The sequence below is a fragment of the Vigna unguiculata genome, chromosome 3 (assembly GCF_004118075.2).
Source record: "Vigna unguiculata cultivar IT97K-499-35 chromosome 3, ASM411807v1, whole genome shotgun sequence".
Taxonomy (NCBI): domain Eukaryota; kingdom Viridiplantae; phylum Streptophyta; class Magnoliopsida; order Fabales; family Fabaceae; genus Vigna; species Vigna unguiculata.
In genome coordinates this window covers 45,185,567-45,188,266 of record NC_040281.1, presented here as the reverse complement: position 1 = coordinate 45,188,266, position 2,700 = coordinate 45,185,567, and the positions used below count along the sequence as shown (strand labels likewise).

Genomic DNA, 2,700 nt, shown 5'->3' with positions numbered 1-2,700 from the left:
AGTTTAATCTTTAACTATTATCTTTATAATAATATTTCAAGAATTAGGTGATCAATTTTTATTTCATTATCAAACAAAATAAATTAAGTCAATTCACTCTTATTATAATGCAATAAATATATAAAACAAATTACAAAAAAAAAAAACATTCGCAAGTGAGCCAACTCACTAACCCACATACCCATGATAGATTGAAGTGAGTTGGAAAATTTCCAGCTCACCAAAAAGTGAGCTAGATTGAGCTGACCCTATATTAATTCAATCCATGATGAGTCAACCCATGTAAGTTAAGTTGAGTCACTTTGATACCCTACATAGAGTACATATCTGTTGTAATGTTTTGGATGAGCTTAGAGTATTGTCCTTACACACACACACACACACACACACACATATATATATATATATATATATATATATATATATATAAATTAATTGAAACTCAAAATTGTTAGTAAAATTTAAGTAATATTTTGCTAATAATACACATTGAACTAATTTTTAAAAATAAATACGTAAAATTTATTCCTCAAAGAATATATATACATATATTATTGAATTAATTAGTTTGACTAACAATTTCCCGGTTGAAGTCTTATGACTATAAACTTTCACTACTAAAAATACTCATAAAAATACTTATAAATTTTGTTATGAAAAAGAAAATTGTAAGAAATTTTTATTAATTTTTTTTGTAAAATATTTTGTATAAAACATTTTTGGCAACAAATTTTGTAGGAAATACTAACAAATTTTATAATTTTGTAGGAAATAATTACTCACGAAGTAATTACCTACTAATTAAAATTATTAAAAAAATAGTAGAAAAAAGTCTATTTTTGTAAATTATTTTAAAAAATTTACAAGAAAATTTTCGTATAATATGCAAATCTTTAGTTATGTTTTTTTAACGAAAGGTTGACTTACATAAGAATGCTCTTTACGCTGGACATTTGACATCATAAGATCCGTTTATTATAGCATATTAAAATGAACATTAAAGCATAGGATGAGACCAAAAGACATGGCAAGAAAGAAATCATACAAACCGAATAGTAGGAAGCCCAGTATTTCTAAGATAATTATACTTAATAAATTTGGAGATTTGATCCAACCAAACATAGTTTTGCTTTTAATTTAAACCGTAATTAAAAATTTTACGAGGATAAGAATTTAATTTTGATGGCTAACATAAACTTGAGGATAAGAGTTACTTCGGATAAATTTACAAGTATCCTAGATTGATCCAACTTATCTTATTCAAGTTACACTTGATGCAAGAAGTTAGAGGAAGTGGGTTAACTTTAAATATTAATAAAGCACCTACAGTATGGTCTTTTACAGAAAATATATACAAAGTTTATTAAAAGAGCAAAATCTAGCATTACATAAAAAAATCTTAGGATTCTGAACAATTGGTTGTAATTAAGCTCTAATAATTTAGATAATCGGCAGAAGAACAAGAGATGGACATGTATCAGTGAAGTTGAAATTATCTATAATCTGCAGAAGATTATGAACCCCATATGTACAGAAAGAACATGTTCGGCCACCCGAGAGCTAGGAGCCATAGAATAAAAACTATTTGACATATATAAGCACTACACTTAAATATTATACACACCACATAATTGGTCAAATCAACTCAGTGAGAATGTCTACACACTCAACATCATTATAAATACCCCAACACCCTCCCAACTTCATATCATCTTCCTTCTCACATTTGCTTCCTAAATCTTTTCCAACTTCATCAATTTCCCTTTCATTCTTCTCTCTTAAGTCTTCCATATGGCTACATTTCATATAAAGCCAAAATGTGTTGTGATTTTTCTAGCACTAATTGCCTTCAATGGTTCCCTTCTAACTTATTGCAGGGAAATAAAACCATTGAACCAACATTATTCGTTAAAGAAGGATACCAGTGCTAATGTTCCTGCTCCATCATCAGAGAATAAGAAAGTTGATTCATTCGTGATATCAAAACAAGACGTTGAAGGTTTTGGAGACACAAATGCCTTCCGACCCACAACACCAGGGAGCAGTCCTGGTGTAGGTCACCGAAAATTTGCGACAGAAGATAAAGATATGAAAGCAACTGTAGAAGTTCAAAGCCCTGATGTTATGGTTCACGTTACTGAAGGCACAGAAAGTGGTTTCAAGCCTACAAACCCTGGTCACAGTCCAGGTGTTGGGCATGCTCAGCACAACCAAATGGGACAGTAAATTAACAATGTAAATAAACAATTCCTTTATAGGTTTCCAACACTAGTTCAGTTGCACATGAACCTATATTGTTGTCCTAAGTTTCATTCCATATTTCAGCTTCTGTATTATTCATGCATTGCATGTCAGTTGCCAATAATCATGCATGTTGCATGAGCTTAGTTTATCATTGGTTGGCTTCAACAGGTATGTTATGTATCGTTCTCAATGCTAGTTTGCGTTTGCTCCATTTACAATGTAGTGACTCAAAATGAAAATTAATAAAATTGCTACTTTTAGAAACCATCTCTTCTCTTTATGTCATTACTTAAAGCCTACAAATGGAAAGTATAGTTATACTAAAAATAGAAAGTATTTATATTTTTTAGGGATTAAAATAGTAATTAGTTAGAGCGAATAATTTTTAACCAATTCCTTAGACGCCTCAACTAAGTATTCTTTTTTTTTTCTTCTAATTTATTACTTTCACCATAT

General features: G+C 29.7%; 1 protein-coding gene across 1 annotated transcript; it reads left to right on the top strand.

Moving 5' to 3' along the window:
• Positions 1-1,714: 1,714 nt before the first annotated feature.
• On the top strand, positions 1,715-2,499 carry LOC114176712 (precursor of CEP9-like). The gene has a single exon (XM_028061840.1). The coding sequence runs from the start codon at positions 1,792-1,794 to the stop codon at positions 2,224-2,226; it is 435 nt and encodes a 144-aa protein (XP_027917641.1). The 5' UTR covers positions 1,715-1,791; the 3' UTR covers positions 2,227-2,499.
• Positions 2,500-2,700: the final 201 nt, after the last annotated feature.